The sequence below is a fragment of the Antennarius striatus genome, chromosome 16 (genome assembly GCF_040054535.1).
Source record: "Antennarius striatus isolate MH-2024 chromosome 16, ASM4005453v1, whole genome shotgun sequence".
In the NCBI taxonomy this organism is placed as follows: Eukaryota; Metazoa; Chordata; class Actinopteri; order Lophiiformes; family Antennariidae; genus Antennarius; species Antennarius striatus.
The window spans coordinates 13879383-13897570 of NC_090791.1; the positions used below are offsets into that span (position 1 = coordinate 13879383).

The window sequence follows — 18188 nt, forward strand, 5'->3', positions numbered from 1 at the left end:
TGCATTTCATTGTTATTTAATGTAAATAAAATTGTTTCTCCAATAGCATGCAACCATTATGACACTAGGGAAACACTGCCTCAGGGGGAATTCAAAACTGATTAGTCAGTAGAATGCTTCCTAGTTCAGATAATTCATTCCATATTGATTTTAATTAGTTTAATAATTACAGTATAGTGCATCCTTCAAAAAAAAATTTTGCATTTACAGACCATGTCAATTTAAAATCCAAAATAAAACATCAGTATAAATGAAAAAAAAATTGAGCTGGCAGTACAAAATGTTCCTTCCAGAAAGATGGACGTCAACTGTAAAAAAAAACACCAAATATTTAAACAGTGTAATTTTGATGCCAAAAAAATAAATAAACAAAGCAAAAAAGAAGAGAAAAAAACACAAATAATAAAACTTGTTTTCAGGAAGGTCTGTCACAGTAGAAAATGTAAATCTTTTACAGGTCATCTGCTTGAGCGGATTGCTGTGGTTCACAGCCCATTACTTTTACTGGTTTGCACAAGTTAGTCACAAGGTTGGAAACAAAGTTCACCAGAGGTTCCCTCAATCCATCATAAATATTCAGGATGCTGAGAACGCTAGACGTGCTCCTTCTCCTGTGTCTCACCGGGGCAGTGAATGCCCTTTACAAACAGTGGATTCCTGACACCAACTATGAGAATGAGACCAACTGGGACAAAAAACATGTCCCGTGTGGCAGTGACGTAGCTGTCTTTTCATCTGAGAGAAAAGTGTCTGTGTTTGTGGAGACCAAGCACGCCGTGCATGAGATGAGGCTACCAGCTAATGGGGAGTTCATCCTGAATTCAGGAGCTGGATTTTATGTTGTGAGTGGACAAGATCCAGGCTGTGGAGCAGGAGTCACGACCAAGTTTAAAGATTCAGAGTCTCTTGAGTGGTTTGACCCAGCGCTCTGGCAGGCAGCTTCAAGTTTGGGTGACCTGCAAAGTGGAAATTTCTTATTCTCAGTCCATGAAGAAAGTGTCCCTTGTAGGTATGATGATGTGGTTTTTAAAAAACTTTCCTCTTTCCGGGTGGACACCAGCTCCAGTCAGACTAACATTCCTGTCAAATCTGTGTCAGTGCTGGGGAAGATGTTTCAAGACAAGCCTAACTTCTCCCAGTATCTCAGCTCACGCTCAGGTAGGCTACAGTTTCATGGATCCTCTGCAGTTACCGTTGGAGAACCGGGCTGTGATGATCCTACCGGCTGTAACTGCGGAAATACTGTAAACCGTCAGCAGATCTGTCGCACTGTAACCTGTGCACCTGTGAACTGTGAGAAGCCTCTCCTACCTGAAGGACACTGCTGTGATATCTGCGGAGCCATCGTCACTATTAACTACGCTGCTGGTTTCAAACTGCAAACTTACAGGGATCGAATCCATAATCTCTTTCTTACCCTGCCAAAATATGAATCCATTCAGCTGGGCATTTCGAAAGTCTTGAAATCGCAAAAGTTGATGGGGATTCTTCCTTTTGGAACCACACCTGAGATCCAGGTGGTTATCCTCGATGGAGAGAATGGGAAACAGGCAGCATCTCTGGCCCAGGATATTGTTAGAGATGCCCTATCCCATGGTTCTGACATTGGTGTAGCTCAGGCTAAATTTCAAGCCTCCTCTGGGGGTGGTCAGCATGGAGGCATCGCTGGGGTAGTGGCTGGAGCTGTGGTTGGCGTTTTAGCACTGATTGCACTCATCATTGTCTTGGTTCTCCTGGTCCATAAAGAGGTCATTCGAATGCCATCATTGTCTACGCTGGCATCTCTACGACACTTTCAGAGAAGAAATGGCACCACGGATCTTGATGGGACTCCCGACCATGGCTATGATAACCCTATGTTTGACAATCCCAGCATGCTGCCTGATATTGTTGGCCTGTACGGGGGTAAAGATATTAACACAATTTCTTTTACACCAACAGGCATACACTTTGTAAATCCGGTATATGATGAGAATGAAACAGAATTTAATGCCTGAAGTGAATAGATTTTTTTTAATTTCTAAAGTAATTTTGCATAAAAGCTATAATCTCATGGACATCATAATAAATCCTCTCATGACTTTTTAATCATTCAGCAATGTAAACTGATAAAAATACTGACAGACAGTGCAGTTTTAATCACCAAATGACCTTGTGAACAAATAAAAAAATGCTGCCTGAGGTTTGTGTACTTTTTCCTTCTTCATGTCATTCATGGGCAATAAAGTTGCAATAAATCAGAGGTGATTTCCTCACACACCCTCTGCTACAGGTTTCATACATTCATGCTGCACCGTTAACACTAGAGGGTAAATTTAGCCTTTAGGGAAATGCATGTGAAAAAAAAAATCCTCCATGTGTACTATAACTTCGTGTGCCTTGTTAAGTAAAATCAGTTAGCATTTATGAAGCACTATTTCTTTACAAGCTTGCAGTGAATGAAAATGATCATTTTGAAGTAAAACACAGTAGACAAATCATGTTGTATCAACCAGAAGAACAATATTGTCTTTCTTTGACAGCCAGGCCGTGACATATAAGGGCTCTGTGAAATGACTTGTGTACTTGTGAAGCAGTCTCATAGCACTGCTGACATCGTAGAAGGACACAGAGCCTTTGTGAAAATCAACGTAGAGGCCGACTTTTGTGACATCAGTGGCTCCCAAGGGCGTTTCCACACCATCGTGCCAAGCAGAGAAACCTCGGCTGTGTCTTCCCACGCACCAGGAGAAGTCATTGCTAGTGATGCAGCTGGTGCTCTGGTCTGCCTTGCGATCAATACTTCTATACGTGACTCCTATGTGAGCACCTTCCCCTTTCAGTTCTGCTTCATTGTAGTGCCTCCCTTGGTAAAGGCTCTCCACAGTCAGCGCTTGACGCCAGTATTCAAAGCGATCAGGGTGATCTGGGTAACTGTGCTGCCAGGGGCTGGTGTTGGTCAACTTTCTATTGTCCTCCATTACACGTAGGAAGCGATGGGTGGTGTCTGGGTCAAAGGTCAATCTCCTGGTGTCTATAGGATAAGGGAATTATATTTTATGAATAATCTGTGAGGAATTTGATGCATGAGATCTGGAAATCATAAAAAAAACTGAATGCAGGATGATGAACAGAATATTTACATGTCACAAAGTCCTCCCGTGTCTCAGGGTCAGGCAGAGATGAAGGGTGAAATTTTGGCACCAGGGATTTAGTTCCTAAATTAGGGATTTGTAGAAAAAGATTTGACATAAGTATTTATGTGATGTGGTGAGAGTAATACATTTCAGTGTTGTGTTAGCAGCGCAGTGAGGCTGTGCTTAACCAATGCTAATGTTCCTGAATGAGAATGCTAACACATTGGTACTAAGTACATATTTACTATGGAAATCTATCAGATAGTCATCAAGCACAATTTTAACAGCTGTTGAGATATTTCACAGGAAATGAGAAAATATTGACATACTGAAGAAAAATCAAGCTACGAATGCTTTACAAAAATGTTGTAGCAGTCTGTCAAATAATTTAAATGTGTTAAAGCCATTTTCTATAGGAGCCGGAAGATAAATATGTTAGAAATGTAGAATATTACACACACACTCACCGCTTTTCAGGACTAAGTCAAGTTTCTCCCTAAAGGAGGAGAGGATCAGCTCACACAGCTCCTGTGTCATGTCCGTTACTACTTGGACATAGGAGGCTAGGTGGCCCATGCTGTTTGTGTGTACAGCAGGTAGACGTACGTCTGCAGCTCCTTTCTTCCACTCTGAATACTCCTGAAATGAGCAAGGCAATCAAAGTTCCATGACGTGGTATGATGCTGGTTCATGACATCCAAACCCTGTTCTATTATTCAGAAACATCAAATTTGTGAAATGCCTTCATGCCAGCTCTGTGTGCACTGTCAACACATCAGTGTCCAAAATAAACTCACTCTCTATGTGTCACCACATCCTGGGTTAATCCCCGATTTTAGTTTGACAAGCATGGATTCATGGTTTCCTGGTACTGTTTCCAATTATTTTTCAGTATCTTAAGTATTTCATATATATATATATATATATATATATATATATTACCAGCAGGAAGTCAGCATCGGACTTGCTCTTTAACAGTTTGTTGATTTGAACCATGCTTTTCATCAGCTCTGCCTTGCTCTGCTCCAGATGTGCTTGGATGCTCTCTGCCTGTCTGAGCGCCGTTCTTTTCTCCCCGTCCAGTGATTGCATTGCCCCTTTTCTGGCCTCCTCTACAGATGTCTGCAACCTGGCAAACTGCTCTTCAACAAGAACACAAACCTCCTGCACTGAAGTCTGAAGGACAAGCAGGGGAAGAGAAGAATGAAACTTTTGTCCATTAAATAAAGGTACATTTTACTCATGTAGGGTATTTTACATGACTCATACCTTAATCACATTGTTGTTAGTCTGTAGCTTTTCAATTGCTTTCTCAGCAGCTGATGTACTATTACTGATCTCTTCTCTCTTCCTCTGCAGCTCAGCCTATAAACAATAATCACAACTGCAAAAAATGCTGCAAAATATTTTTTAACAATTACAAAAGGAATAGTGAGAAGCCATTCATGCACAACTGAAAAATGGAAAATTTTGCTACAACAATATTCATTTCACAATGAGAAAAGCAGTGTATTTAGACCTCAATCTGTTTGCGTGCCTCTCCCACAGATGCAGTTACATGTCCTTCATGCTCCAGGTTCTCACAATCACGACACACACAGCACCCATCTTTCAGACAGAAGCGTTCAAGAGGAATTTGATGAACTTCACAGGTCTGACAGTCAAAGTTATGGAGGGGATCCACCAGACAGTGGTTTTGGAATTTGTTGTTCTCCAGGTGTGGTCTGAGATGGGCCTGGCAGTAAGAAACCAGACAGGTCAGGCAGGATTTGAGGGCCACGCTGGGACTGTCTATGCAGGAGTCACATAACACATCCGGGCAGAGGAGGTTGTCCGGTGAATCAGAAGGAGCATCCATAGGTTTGTCCTTCATATTCCAGCTGTGCTGACACTCCTTCACATTCTCTTCATTGTTTCTGCCGAGAGTCGCCATGTTCCTTGAATATCCAGCCAGTCCAGATGATTCGTTTGAGCTGAAATCCCAGTTTCAACTCCACAGCCGGACATTCTTTTTCGTTTTCTCATATGAGACCTTCAGTCTGTGTTACGAAAATTTTTTAAACCCCGCCTAAGTTATTTTGTACTCAGCCTGCTGAAGAATGCTGGATGTGCACCCCTCCCTTCAGTCTACTCTTCGCTCTTCTGGCACTAAGCTTTAGATACAGCAGATTACACACACGAAGGGAGGAAATGACTAATGCATTACAAAGGAGTCAGACAGGGAATAAACATCCTTCTTTTTATTCTGTCCATGTTAAAAACCTAGCTTTCATGAATTTACATGCTCTGGAAAACAACAAGGCAAATTAATTAGTTAAACATCTGCATAGTATCACCAGTTTAGTATGTAGCTAGATGGTGCTGCTGAAGAACCCATGTAAAAGAATTTGACAGTGTTTCCTCTAGACAAGGTCGTTTATCTACAACACAACTTCCTGACTCCATGTCATGCAACACAAAGGAAAGACAGACATCAGCACGAGGGTCATCACAATTACTAAAAGTGGCAAAACAAATATTTTCCACTTCCTGTTCATCTGTCACACAGCGACAGTGTTTACGGTGTCTTTGTAAACAGACAGGATGATCATTGATCCGTAAAAGCTGTGTATACCGTATACAACTGTGCAAATTGGCTACAATCTGAATGAGTAGAACTTCATTTATCTAAATAGTCATTAACGTTCATATTTTTATTACTCTTTTATTTTGTATTAGGGCTAAAGAGTTAAAATACCACTCCAATAAAGTTAACAACCAAACTAGAAATTCTAAATAATTTTAATTATGTAACCACATTCATATTTTATGAAATTATTGTTAAAATATTTCACACATAAACATCCATATTTAATTTTTTTTTTTTTTCTATTTGTTTCTATATATTTTTTGATGGCAGCTAAATGTGAAGGGTGCTATGTTATACAATAGTAGGCACAAACCTCAAAGCCCAGGATCTCCCAACATAATAATCACAGTTTGACAGAAAGCCTTTCATGCTGGACTCAAAATCATGAGCCACGAAATAAAGAATGACATCACCAAGACTGAACTCTTGAACAGGAACCAATAACACTACCATATCTTCCAAAATGTGAGCATGTACACTGGGTGTGACCACAACTATATACTGTATATGGAACAGTTGAGCTTGCCTCTTCAGATGAAAACCTAAAAGATAACAATTTAACCATTAAGTCTAAGAAATATCAGAATCCTAAATAATTAGGGTGTTATATCCATGTACCGGTAATTCTAGACAGTCATCAAACCATAAGTCCCAGAAACATGACCAAGACACAACCTAAGTGTCTTTTAAATTACTGCAATAAGAAAATAATCTGAATACATCAGTAAAAAGTAATTTACTAAATAGTATTAAAAATTACTATTAATTAAAAGTTAGCAGTGTAAATAAGAATATTTGTCTATATCTAATATCCATCTATCTAAAAATCTATACAAACAGTTGGCCTGTCATAAAGCCAAAACTGACATGTCCTATATGACGGTTGTATGTAAATCTTCTAGTATATGGCCTGAGCATGCAAAATATACAACATACAATATTACTGCACTATTTCATTTTGTGTTTACAAAAACATCTAATGATACTGTGATTTCACATAGTTCGCCAATCAGTACAGTATTTTACGCACTATAAGGCGCACCTAAAAGCTTTTAATTTTCTCAAAAACCAACAATGCGCCTTATAATCCATTGTGCCTTATATATGGAATAAGTTTTAAAATAGGCCATTCATTGAAGGTGCGCCCTATAGTCCAGTGGGCCTTATAGTCCAGAAAATACTGTAATTCAGAACAATAATCTTAATGGATTGGCCTGCATTGCCAGTGAGCCACACTTGGACTGGCGTTGCCAATTGTATGTAAACATATGGTAAAAATATGCCAAAGTACACAGTGGGTTATGAAGTTCATTACAAAAGACGCAAATACACAAACAGGCACAAAAGTTTGTAAATGAGAACTGGTTCTCGAACATTTGACCTAGTAAAGGTCAATGAAAAATGCAGGCACATGAGGGGATGGGATATAACCCACAAGGGCAGTCAACGCTGTTAGCTATGACACATGGCATAGAGTGAGACTGCACACTGATAGTCTTTAGATAGTTCCATTTTGTTAGACTTACATGAGGTACTTCTGTATTGCGTACTATGTACAGCCAACATTGACTGTCCATAGTACACTGGCCATAAATGAGCATTGCATACAATTGTACTTCAAAAAAATGTAAGCAACCCTTTAAAATATGTTGTGCAAGGAACTCATTCAAATGTTTGCAGATATTTTCACAAATCATAACAAGACCAACGAGGTTATCAAGATAATGTAAAACAATCCCGTTTGTACCTTTGTCTCACACTCATTACTTGCTTGACATATTCATCTTGACAGAGTCCCTTCTGCTTTATTGCCACTGAGGCACTGTGAAAGATACAATAGATGGTTAAATCTTCCTGTCCGTATGTGACATTCACTCCTAAAGGCTTCAGTGACCTTTAAGGCTGGCTGAACAACCAGTAGGAGGGTTGTACACAACTACTTTTATTATCTGCCAGGCAGAGTGAAGATGTGAAGAGGCTCAACAGACAATATATCCTCTATAACTCCTTATTACTCACAGGTCTGTGTCCTCAATACATTCCGGGTCCTCTATGGTCTCAAGTCGTCTCTTGCAGGCATCTAAGATCTTTTTCCTTGGTCCTAAGGGGATATGGATACTCTTAAGGTCTTGGTCAGAGCACAGCAACAGTGCTTCAAGGTCAATCTTCTCCCTCTTGAAGATGGAGAAAAACTCCCTCATGCTCTGTGAGGCTAGAAAGACCTCCAGAGAGCTATTTTCAGGTTCATCATCATCATCCAGCCCTAATTCAATGTCTTCCCAAGGTAGCTCTTCCATGTTTCTTTCCTGTAGGCTGTGTGCACTGCCGATGCTGTCTGCATCTGGACTAAGGTATTGCTGCAGCCGACTGTGTAAACGCACATCACTGTCTGGCTGGTCCACGTTGACTTCATCCCGACTACCCAAATCAAACATTCCCCCACTTACATAGTTCCTCCTAAAAACCATGGTGCCCAGACCTGGCCGGTTGAACAGGGAATCATGTCCTGAGTCTGTGCTAATTTCAGAGTAATCCACATCAGGCCCGTGGAGGTCTGGCTCGCTCATGGCACGTGAAATGGCATCATAATTGTCTCTAGGGAACATGTCGCGAACATTGCGGTATCCGCGGTCTTTTGGATTAATGTAAGTGCCCTGTTTTACAAACATAACATCATTGCTCAGCTGAAGTCCAGAGAGGGAACGCACACTCTTCCTCCCATCTTCATAGATTTTAAAGGTTCCATCTCCTTGTTTCCTCCTCTCTAGTTTCTTCTGTATCTTTGCCTTCCCTCGGTTTGTGGCATGGAGAGTAGCCTAGCAGGGTGTACAGAAAGCAACAATTAGGCATAATTGCAAGTGAGATTGTAGAACTAGCCTAACTATATTTTCAAAATAATACCAGTATAGTATATAGTATATAGTGTAAACAGGACTTCAAAAGTCTTTGTAAATAGCAAGTTCTGTAATTTGAACATACAAGAATTCAAAGCAAACATGGACATTAAAAGATAGACAAAATCGTCTGACCTGCGAGTATGGCACACTGACATTGGCTGTATTATAGTTGCGCAGCTTGTGGCTTATTGAGCTGCTGGTGTAACTGGACATGCTCATGACATCTGAGGCAGATGCCTCAGATACGTCTTTATGAAACTTCCGCTCCATGCGTTTGTGGTGTTTCTTCTGCATCTTTGCACACTCTTTGATTCGCCGCTCAGCATCTCGAAATGCCCGGTCCTTCAGTTTGCTGACCAGTTTGGCATTGAGGCCCGTCTGCTTGGCAGCAACGGCATCCAGGTAGCGGACACAATCCATGTGATTCTTCATGGCAGCCATGTCCAATGGAGTGTGGTAGTCATTGTCCAGGCACCATATGTTGGCACCGAAAGACACCAGGAAGAAAAGACAATTGTGGTGTCCGTTGGCGGCTGCTAGGTGGAGCGGTGTGTTCCCCCATATGTCACATTTATCAGGGTTTCCTCTGTGGGCCAAAGAAAGGATATTATATGTATTCAAACAGATTTTAACAGGGTTTCCCCAAACAAATGGTGAGAGAGATTTTCAGGTAACCTGGTTGCAGGTTTATGTATAATGGGGAAGAACATAAAGCATTTAGAAGTGGATCTGGATAAATGGGTACAGTTTGGAGTATTCGAATGCTGAGCTTTCCAGACTTTTACACATAAAATAATTGATGGATTTGCAAGAAATTGGGAACCACTGAAGAAATCACCATCACTGGTAAAACATTTTTTTTCTAGAATATCTATTGAACCACTAATGAAGCTAATGGCAGATTCTAATGATACATGTTCCTGGTTGAGTAGTCATTTTATGGGGATGTGGTCTGCTTTGAAAGTGTCTTGGTTGAGGTTTTCCCTCTTGTGTACAGTCTAAATTAGTCTAAACACCAAATTCTTCTTTCATAAATTCAACTGCAGGTCATGTACATAACATTTTAAAAGGTTTTGACCAATCACAAACGTCCGTTGCTTTGATTTAAATTGTTGAAAAGGAATTTACTGTCATACGTATGACCTAAGGGTTAACTCTATGAGTGCTGCACTGTTGCTGCTGATTTGTAACATGACCACAGGCTTGCCAGCACTACTGCTACACAACCTGTATCCAGTTTCAGGGGAGACCAAAAAGGTCGCGCCTTGTTCCAAAGGAACCACTGTGCATGACTAGTGATGTCACGCTGAATTCCTAAAGTCAAAACATTCAGTATAATGGCAGGTTGGAGGATGTGTGGAGTTTCTTACTTTTCTTTCCCATTACTATACTGGTATGCAAATTTATGAAAACTAATTTGTTTACTCAGAATTAAAACTATATTCTATATTAATCAATACCATACAATTTTAATAATCAAAAGCACCCAAAGGAAATATCTACTTATGATACACAGCTTATGTATAGCAACCAGAACTTAAAATGAGTAATGAAGTATTAACTTCTATTCCTACTTCAATTTATTTTTATTTTTAATTCCTTTGATTGGTTTTGCAAAGAGTAAATGTTTGCACACCTCCCTGGAGTCTTTTCCACATCTACCAGTGTGGTCACGTAAAGACTGGTGAACATTTGATACCATGGATGTGAAACCACTGTCGAAGTGCAAATGTATTATTGATAGATTGTCTTGTAAGGTTTTCACAAGGAATTGTGTGTTAGATCTACTAGAGTCAACCTGGCCAGTAATTAGCCAGGTTCCACTCTGATTGTAGCTCCCTGCCTCTTTTTGTACATACAGAAAAAGAGTTTATGTAAGGTCACCAGCAAGATGGACAGTGAGGAACATAAAATGATATAATCTGACATCAAAAAATAAACAGCAATTAGCTGTTTCATTCGATGAATTTATCATCTTCAGATTATTCAATATGCTCGCTGCAGGAGTTCATCTGATGTGATAGTTTAATGCCTCACAATTTATGTCTGTCCTCATAAAATGCTGACCACTGTGCTGATAGGTCTACCCACTTATCCCTCCGCTATTCTTTATCAAATTATGGCATTATGACAGTTTAATGTCAAGGCAAGCTGCCTGGTGCAGTTTACCAGCCAAGTATAGCCCTGCTTGACATCTTTCCCATGAAATTGTCAAGCAGTTTTAAATGAGGGCCCACAAGTTTGGTGCCTCTGTGAAACATTATGGCAGCTGTTAATGTGTAATTTTAGTACCTCATGTCAATGTGAGGTTCATATTTTGTGTTATCAATAGAGGAATGTATTCTAGGTGGATGGACACCTCCAAAGCGTTGTTTGAACTTATTCCATGGGAAATACTGAATTTAACATTACCATACAGCACTGGAGGCCTTCTTTGCTTTGTCACCTGTGCATTTTAAGGAAACAAAAAGAATAAATGCCTTTAACTTTTGATCAGTTTCATTGTTAGTCACTCGATAAACTACCAATGAAACATGCAGTGCCTCTCTAAAGTGTCTGTTGAGGAGAATCATAATGGGCCCATTTTTCTGGCTGACAAGCAAAACAGGTCAACCAGAAAGAATGAGGAATCAGTTGCTGTGTGTTTCCTAGTCTCAGCTCTCCATGAAACCCACTCGTGTTAGCTGAAACAAAGCCAGCTTTCAAAGCTTATTTCCTCCTAAACTTTTGTTACTTATCATTAATTTGATAAATTATCATTTTCTTGTGATGATAGAATGAAACAGGTAATTATGTAACGATGAACTTTTTGCCTTTCTGTAATAATCAGTCAAAGCAAGGCATTGTGAAGCTGTCTTTAATATTGTTTGTCTTCTGGGAATGAATTTTATTTTATGGGTTATATTTCATAGACTTCATAACTTTCCAGTTGCACAGGGGAGGGCATCACATCACCTTTTGCCATAAAAGGCTTGGCCACACTGGCCTGCTATGAGATATTAGTATTCATAAATTTACAAAGTTAACTTAACATTTCCAGGATGATTGATTTATCCCTTTTACGCATTGAGCTTACCATGATACATATTAGAAAATACTTTTTGCAGAAATACCCCAGTACCTAGCTGAATAGTTAATAAATATTGCTTTTAGCAGCTGATCTATGAATAATTTTGACGAAAAAGAAAGCTTTAATTAGATAATATATTTAAAAAAATATTTTATTAACCTTTCCCCATCTCACTCCTTGATAATGTGGAGATTACTTGCCTTGTTTTGTCTATCACATTAAAACTCATTTGGAATAAAAGGACAGACTGCCAAATAATTCCATTTCTGCTCTACAAATACTTGTCTCCAACATGACGGACAAACTCTGTATGAAGGATGCTTTCTACCCACCCCCTGGCCACGATCAGTCGCAGAGCCTCCAGGTTGCCATGATAAGCCGCCCATAACGTCGGTGTCATGCCATCCTCATCCGGCGCGTTGAGATCCCTCCGAGTCGCCTCCTTTAGCAGGTCCAGGTGGCCGTCCCGGGCCGCCTTGTGGTACCTGTCATTCATGGTGAAGAATTAACCCACCCTGCTCGATTCCATTGCTTTTTAGCAACAACCACATCGCCGTCGTCATGCGGCTACAGAGATCAGCCCAAGTGTCCCGCAGTCCAGTCGCAGCCACTCTCAGCGGAGGAGCGACGGACAGATGGTATCCAGGGACGCCAAGACGCGCAACGCGTGCGTAACAGTGCTCCCGGTGGCTGAGGTGGACCGGGAATCAAGCCTGGGTTCCCGAGCGATCCATAACATGGATACGATATGAGTCCCAGCTATTAATAGGGAGCTAATAACGAACTGAACTTAAATTTGAAGTTTTCTTTTTTCATGTAAAATGCCTCCAGGATTTTGTTCCCACTTTAAGGAAACACACTTTGTCGCACTCTACAACTCACATATTCTAAGCATCATTATATTACATTTTTATTTTATTTCATTTTATCTGTCCTCGTTCTGTTCCTGATCAACGGGCAGAAAAAAAATTTTTTTTGACTGACTGAAAAAACTGACTGCACCGATTTCCTTCTGATCAATGTGCATAATCTAAAAATAAAAGCAATGTCTGATCGATAAGTAAACGCAATTCAACATATTTGAGACGTGGATTAGACTGGCTCCGTTTGTGGTATTTACATTAAAATCCCTCAAAAGATCTTGATTAATCCAATAAAAGAGAGGGAAAAAACAAGCAGAAGATTAATCAGTTAATTTGTTCTCATACACTCACTGTTCTGTGTTGGTCTCTAACCGTGCGTTCTGTTACAGTCCATCACTATTCACGGGGTTCAGGTGTACATTTTCACCCATTATTGTTCTTTTTCATGCCGTTTTATTCAGTAAGAATTTTCTCCGTGGTAAAACTGCAAGTAACGCATATTTTAACAAAATGTGTGTCCTGAAGGATTGTGAAATTCACCCAAATAGCATTTTAAATCTATTTTGATGCACAAAAATGTTTTTTGCTTTTAACGTATTATAAGGTACTTAATACAAAATCGTTTATGAATAAATATGAAGCAAGAATAACAATAGAATCATTTTTTTCATTATATATTTGAAAAGTATCAGCAATAAGGAGTGTAAATACTGATGTAGACCTATTAGATATGGTTTCAACCAGGAGGAACCAATAAAAGTACAGCTTTGTGAAATGCACGATTCTTGACTGTAATCTACCTGCTAGTGACTGCAGGTCCTGCAGGATACCAAAAAAATGTGTCTCTCAATTTCCTTCTAATGTGTGGGTTTGCAGCACTGGTAAAGTCTCATATAGGGCAAGCAATGGTAATTGGAGTATTTATCCAATGTATATTTTAATTCCATGCACTTCAGATGGAACTATTTATAACTTTATGTTGAATGACTGCATTAAACCTGCAAACATGAGAATCTGCATGAACAGGAAATTATGAGCAGAAATGTGAGAATTAGTATTACTGGAGATGTGTGCATGTGACTAACAAGGAAGAAGGAAAGTGACACTGGTGACTTTGTTCGAACACATTCTTTTCAGTAAACCATAGTTTCCATGACTAATAGGGTGCATTGGGAAACAAAAAGGTCTTTATTAAGTAGCATGTACTTCTGCAATAATAAACCCACTGCAGCTTGGCCTTACCCATTTGAATAATGTTTAAATTTGTACAGATATGAATAGCATAACCACACCTGAGACTGACATTTTCAGGTACAATAACCCAAAGAACAATGGACGTAGATGGTGGCCAGGCTTTGCATGAACTGCACCTCAGGTGGTTTGCAGAGCAAATATGCCGACACACATCTTGAATGAGCATTGAACTGTATTAAATAAATACAATTACTCCCTTCAAGCACTGTAGTAAAAAACTGGACAAATGGATACTGCTGCAAAAAAAACGTGGGCTTGCATTGCACAGGATAAAGACGGTTCAAACCAAAAAGATCATGAAAATGTGTTTTTGATGACATTGCTTTTTTTTCTCCCTTGGGTTATGCATACAGTACATGTCTTCTGAACATGGTGTTAAAACTGTTTTTAAAAATGCTGTTAATCGGAAAAAGAACAGGTTTCATTTAGCTTGTAAATCATGGAAATACAAGGTTTCGTGGAAACCTCTATTGAACTTTACAAGAATATTTTGATCTAAACATGATGTGTTTGGTGATAATATGTGTTATTCATAACAGATTTATTGACATTTATGACTTTGTACAGTACAGCCTACAGTGTTTCCAAAGGCATATAAAAGCCATGACAGCTCAGATTCCTCCACAGGATCACACTAGAGCAGGTAGGCTTACATGCATCTTGAATCCTTTTCTTCTTTCAGTGAAGGTCACAGCTTTGTTCAATTGGCGTAAGAGCTCAGTTTTGGCATTCTACGAGCCAATTTTACATTGTAATATTACATTACAGAACTGATAAACATTTTTGGAGTTAACCCTGGTGCTATTAAAGATGAAAAAAAGTCTTGTAAGCATTTTTCGTGAGTCTTGCTAAGCAGGGCTGTTTATTATAGGCAATACTTGCCAAAACAAGAAAATTAACACCATTTGTACATCTGAAGCTGGTCTTTTGTGTAGCACCAACAGGGTGACAATTATGTTGATTCTCTGCCAATTCAAAAGATATGACTTTGGGCGGGATCTGTCTTTAAAGGGAGCTTAGGAGAGGGTGTAGCTTCTCAACCGGTAATGTTTCAGACAGATACAGCACCTATCTCATTTGAGAAGAGATCTTGGAGAGAGGAACCATGTGTTTGAACACTTGTTCTCTCTATCAAACAAGTATCTGATTAATGGCAGTTCTTGTCAACCATGCAGGATGATGGCCAAAGACATAGAGACAGAGGAAGCCCACCTGTCCAACAACCTCAGCACATCAGGCCGAGTGGAGAGCCCAGGTGAATCCGACCTGAATGAATCTACAGGCGGAGCCAAGAAAGAGCACTCCCGAAACTGGGGATGGATGTTGTCTGGGGTCATTTGTGTCAACATTTTGATCTTGGGGTGTGCACTGTCCAGTGGCATCGCCAGCACTGAAGTTGACATTAGTGGTCCTGACCTGCAAGTTTTTCAAATCATCGTAGTCCTTCTCACCTCTATATGGATGATTTACTATGTTGTCTACACAGCCAAGAAGGATACTGGTAATTATAAGGATTCCCATGCTGGACCTATATGGCTCAGAGGTAAGTCAAAGTTGTACTTGCTTTAGAATTAAGATTTTGATTTGAACTTACTTAGCTTGTCTTTATCCCTCAGGAGGACTTGTGCTCTTTGGAATTCTCAGTATTATAATGGATATTTTCAAGATAGCCAGCTACGTGGGATACCTCCACTGTGATTCTGCTGTCAAGGTCGCATTCCCTGTGGTGCAAGTTGTTTTTATAGTTGTGCAGGTACCCATCACCCCCCTCAAAAAATGTTGATTGAAAAAAATTTGGAAATGTATTTTTTTAATTGCAAAATGTTAAAAATAATATCCAATCAATTTACAGACATACTTCTTTTGGATCCATTCTAAGGACTGTGTACAGATACAAAGGAACATTACACGGTAGGTGAATTGAAGTTTTTTTACACTGTCACAGTCTTTATGAACATCTTTTCTCTGGTCCCATCACTTTTACAAACTTAATCCTTCCCTTTAAACATTAAAATTGAAAAAAATGAAAAATAAGTATATTTAGTGGCGGTGTGCTTATTATTCTAAATTAAGCTGGTTGTGTTTCTGAAAATGACTAAGTATAGACCAATTGCTTTAACTCTAACTTAAAGAGCAGCTTTGTCCATAAAATCTAACATGCACTAAATTTCTGGTATTTTCCAATCACTGCCCTGATCATCATCTCCTGTCACTTCAGCTGTGGGCTGATGCTCACCCTCTCCACAAATCTAGTCGTGTGGATGACTGCAGTCACTGAGGAATCCGTTCACCAAACAACAATCCCAGAATATCCAGACAACACCAGTAAAACTGTTGGAAGAGATGAATATATTGAAAAAGGTAAGCAAACAGATAAAGCAATAAGAAAAGGTCAGTCAATAGCACACAACATAACGCTCACCTGTCTTATATCTTACAGCGGGTTTCGGAGACGACAAGTGCAAGTGTAGCCACACTTCATGTAAATTCTTCAAGGAGGCCTACTACTACCTGTACCCTTTCAATATCGAGTATAGCCTCTTCGCTTCTGCCATGGCCTACGTCTTGTGGAAAAATGTTGGTAGAGTTCTTGATGAGCACGCCCATCATCACTTCAAATTTCGCCTGAAGCAGTTCATTGTCGGACCTGTGATAGGGATTCTTTTAGTGGTGGCAGGCCTGGCAACCTTTATTGTATATGAGATGGAAATGCAAAATGATGATAGTGATGACGATGACAGAGACAGAGCAGTGATGATGCATTTTACCACAAATATAGTGATATTGGTCCTGATGTCAGTGGCAACAGTGATTGGTGGTGTCATCTTTAAAGTGGATCACAGGGAACACTTATCGGACAAAAACCCTACCCGAAATCTGGATGTGGGGTTGCTGCTGGGAGCCTCACTGGGACAAATCATCATCAGCTATTTCAGTATAGTGGCCATGGTTGCAACTGGAGCCAAAGGTCACCTGAACAGGCTCAATCTGACCGGCGCCATCTTGATGGTGCTCCAACTGGGCCTGCAGAACTTTTTCATAATCGAAGGACTGCATCGGGAGCCCTTCCATGAAGTGGAAACAGTGGTTACTGTGGTTGCAAATCCATATGTGCTGCAGCCGGGCAAAGACCTGTACACAATAGATGGGTCAGACATGGACACAAAGCAGAGTCCTGTGGTCCCAGAAAGACATCACAGCCATATGGCTGATCATAAACCCAAAATATCGTGGAAGAGACGGGTGCTGAAGGAGGTCTCTGCATTTCTACTGCTGGGTAACATTATTGTGAGTATCATTCTAAATCATGTTCTCCATTTCACCTTTTATTCAAGCTAAATAAATACTGAACTTGTTCCCTTGTTTCTCTCATTGACAGCTGTGGATAATTCCAGCCTTCGGTGCCCGTCCTCAGTTTGACCATGACAGTGAAACTCAATTTTATAATTTTAATATGTGGGCTGCTGTTGTGAATATTGGACTTCCCTTTGGCATCTTTTACCGAATGCATTCTGTTGCCAGTTTGTTTGAAGTTTTTGTGGCTGCATAAGATTGTAGGATCAAGCGTCTGTCTACGGCCAACTGTCAAGATTTTCTGTAATTTTAAATAACAAAATGTTGTTACTTTTGATAAATACCTGTTACTTCACCATACATTTGTAAAGTAAATATAAACAAACATCATCTTTTCCATGCTGTCTTTATAGCCTATATATTTTACAATGTAAATGTATTTTTAAAAAATTACTTAAAGATGTTTTAAAAATAGCTCAAAGTTGAGCAAATTTGCATGGATGATTTTATGGTTAGGTATCTGTATGCATAAAATAAAGACAAGTCATGTCACAAGCTGAGTGTAAGAGAATTATTCATCGTGTCCTCAAATATTAGAACATATAATTTCTATTTGTTGTTGACATTGTTGAGTTAGTAATCTAATATTAATAACAAAAAATACTCCTATGTTATGTAAAGGCCAAACTAGCCTCAACAGAGCGATGTTGCTAGAATCACAGTAAAGATATGAAGTCAAATGGATTATTTTAGCAAAAGTTTTATAACAACTTAAAGAGGTAATTGATCATTAATTAGTCACCACCTAAAAATGAATCATCCTTTAAAGTAAAAAAGAAAACACTCAAACAATTAACTGAATAAGTCTTTGTCATTTCAATAACCCACCTTAGCCTTTAGGCTGGTCTTTCAAACCTTTATGACAATGTTCAATCAACTGAGTCAATAAAAAACTCCGTAGCAAAGGAAACTGACAATAAAGGGTAAATTGCAGCCATACTGTTCTTTTGTAATGCGAAACGTAAGTAAAAGCCTACAGAAATTGACACATGATCTATATTAAAA

General features: G+C 39.5%; 4 protein-coding genes across 4 annotated transcripts; 2 read left to right on the top strand and 2 right to left on the bottom strand.

Moving 5' to 3' along the window:
• Positions 1 to 218: 218 nt before the first annotated feature.
• Positions 219 to 1997, top strand: amn (amnion associated transmembrane protein). Its single transcript, XM_068337388.1, has one exon. It carries the CDS (start codon positions 582 to 584, stop codon positions 1995 to 1997), a length of 1416 nt encoding a protein of 471 aa, XP_068193489.1. The 5' UTR covers positions 219 to 581.
• A 22-nt stretch (positions 1998 to 2019) lies between these two features.
• On the bottom strand, positions 2020 to 5232 carry LOC137609998 (tripartite motif-containing protein 16-like). The gene is made up of 6 exons (XM_068337386.1): positions 4636 to 5232; positions 4386 to 4481; positions 4059 to 4292; positions 3584 to 3755; positions 3123 to 3197; positions 2020 to 3013 (listed from the first exon to the last, which is right to left on the bottom strand). The coding sequence occupies exons 1-6, from the start codon at positions 5047 to 5049 to the stop codon at positions 2478 to 2480; spliced, it is 1527 nt and encodes a 508-aa protein (XP_068193487.1). The 5' UTR covers positions 5050 to 5232; the 3' UTR covers positions 2020 to 2477.
• A 94-nt stretch (positions 5233 to 5326) lies between these two features.
• On the bottom strand, positions 5327 to 12430 carry ush1ga (Usher syndrome 1Ga (autosomal recessive)). Its single transcript, XM_068337387.1, has 3 exons — positions 12045 to 12430; positions 8775 to 9228; positions 5327 to 8561 (listed from the first exon to the last, which is right to left on the bottom strand). The coding sequence occupies exons 1-3, from the start codon at positions 12206 to 12208 to the stop codon at positions 7761 to 7763; spliced, it is 1419 nt and encodes a 472-aa protein (XP_068193488.1). The 5' UTR covers positions 12209 to 12430; the 3' UTR covers positions 5327 to 7760.
• A 2546-nt stretch (positions 12431 to 14976) lies between these two features.
• Positions 14977 to 17655, top strand: otop2 (otopetrin 2). The gene is made up of 6 exons (XM_068337356.1): positions 14977 to 15372; positions 15446 to 15582; positions 15682 to 15740; positions 16048 to 16190; positions 16270 to 17117; positions 17209 to 17655. The coding sequence occupies exons 1-6, from the start codon at positions 15006 to 15008 to the stop codon at positions 17377 to 17379; spliced, it is 1725 nt and encodes a 574-aa protein (XP_068193457.1). The 5' UTR covers positions 14977 to 15005; the 3' UTR covers positions 17380 to 17655.
• The last annotated feature ends 533 nt before the right edge of the window (positions 17656 to 18188 follow it).